This window comes from Penaeus monodon, chromosome 31 (assembly GCF_015228065.2).
Source record: "Penaeus monodon isolate SGIC_2016 chromosome 31, NSTDA_Pmon_1, whole genome shotgun sequence".
Lineage (NCBI taxonomy): Eukaryota > Metazoa > Arthropoda > Malacostraca > Decapoda > Penaeidae > Penaeus > Penaeus monodon.
The window spans coordinates 28,510,617-28,511,281 of NC_051416.1; the positions used below are offsets into that span (position 1 = coordinate 28,510,617).

At 40.5% G+C, this 665-nt stretch overlaps 1 protein-coding gene across 1 annotated transcript in view; it reads right to left on the reverse strand.

The window, feature by feature from the left end:
- The window catches only part of LOC119593154 (calmodulin-A-like), a gene marked incomplete at its 5' end in the record, with an annotated part of 72,638 nt that overhangs the window by 6,944 nt on the left and 65,029 nt on the right, over positions 1-665 (reverse strand). The window contains 1 exon segment of the mRNA XM_037942120.1: positions 518-653. Coding sequence (XP_037798048.1) covers positions 518-653 — 136 coding nt within the window.

The following is a 665-nucleotide window of genomic DNA, read 5'->3' on the forward strand; positions in this document are numbered from 1 at the left end:
ATTATCATATTCTAAGGGACATTTAGAAAATTAACAATATTCTCAGGAACATCTAGAAAAAAACCTAAAAAAATCAGGGATACCCATACAAACAACAACACATTCTCAGATACACAGAAAATAACTATATTGTCAGGGATATCTAGAAAATACCAATGTTCTCAGAGACACATAGAGAAACAACAGAACACTCTCAAAGACATCTAGAAAAACAAAATCTTTGGAGACATCTACGGAAATAACCATATTTTCAGAGACTCTTAGAAAAACAATAATATCCTCAGAAGCACCTAGCGAAATAACAGAGCATTCTCAGAGACACCTACAAAAGAATACAATATTCTCAGGCCACCTAGAGAAATAACAGAACATTCACAGGGACATCTACAGAAACGACAAAGTTCTCAAAGAAAGAAAAATAACAGAACATTCACAGGGACATCTACAGAAACGACAAAGTTCTCAAAGAAAGAAAAAAAACAGAACATTCACCGAGCTTTCTCAGACCGACACGTACCTGAAGGGCGCTGACCGAGGGAGCGCATGACGACCCCGAGCTCCGCCGTCGTGATCATGCCGTCCTCGTCCTTATCGAAGAGCATGAAGGCTTCCTTGAACTCAGCCACGAGGTCGTCTGTCAGTCCGTACTCCACCTGCAGGAACCG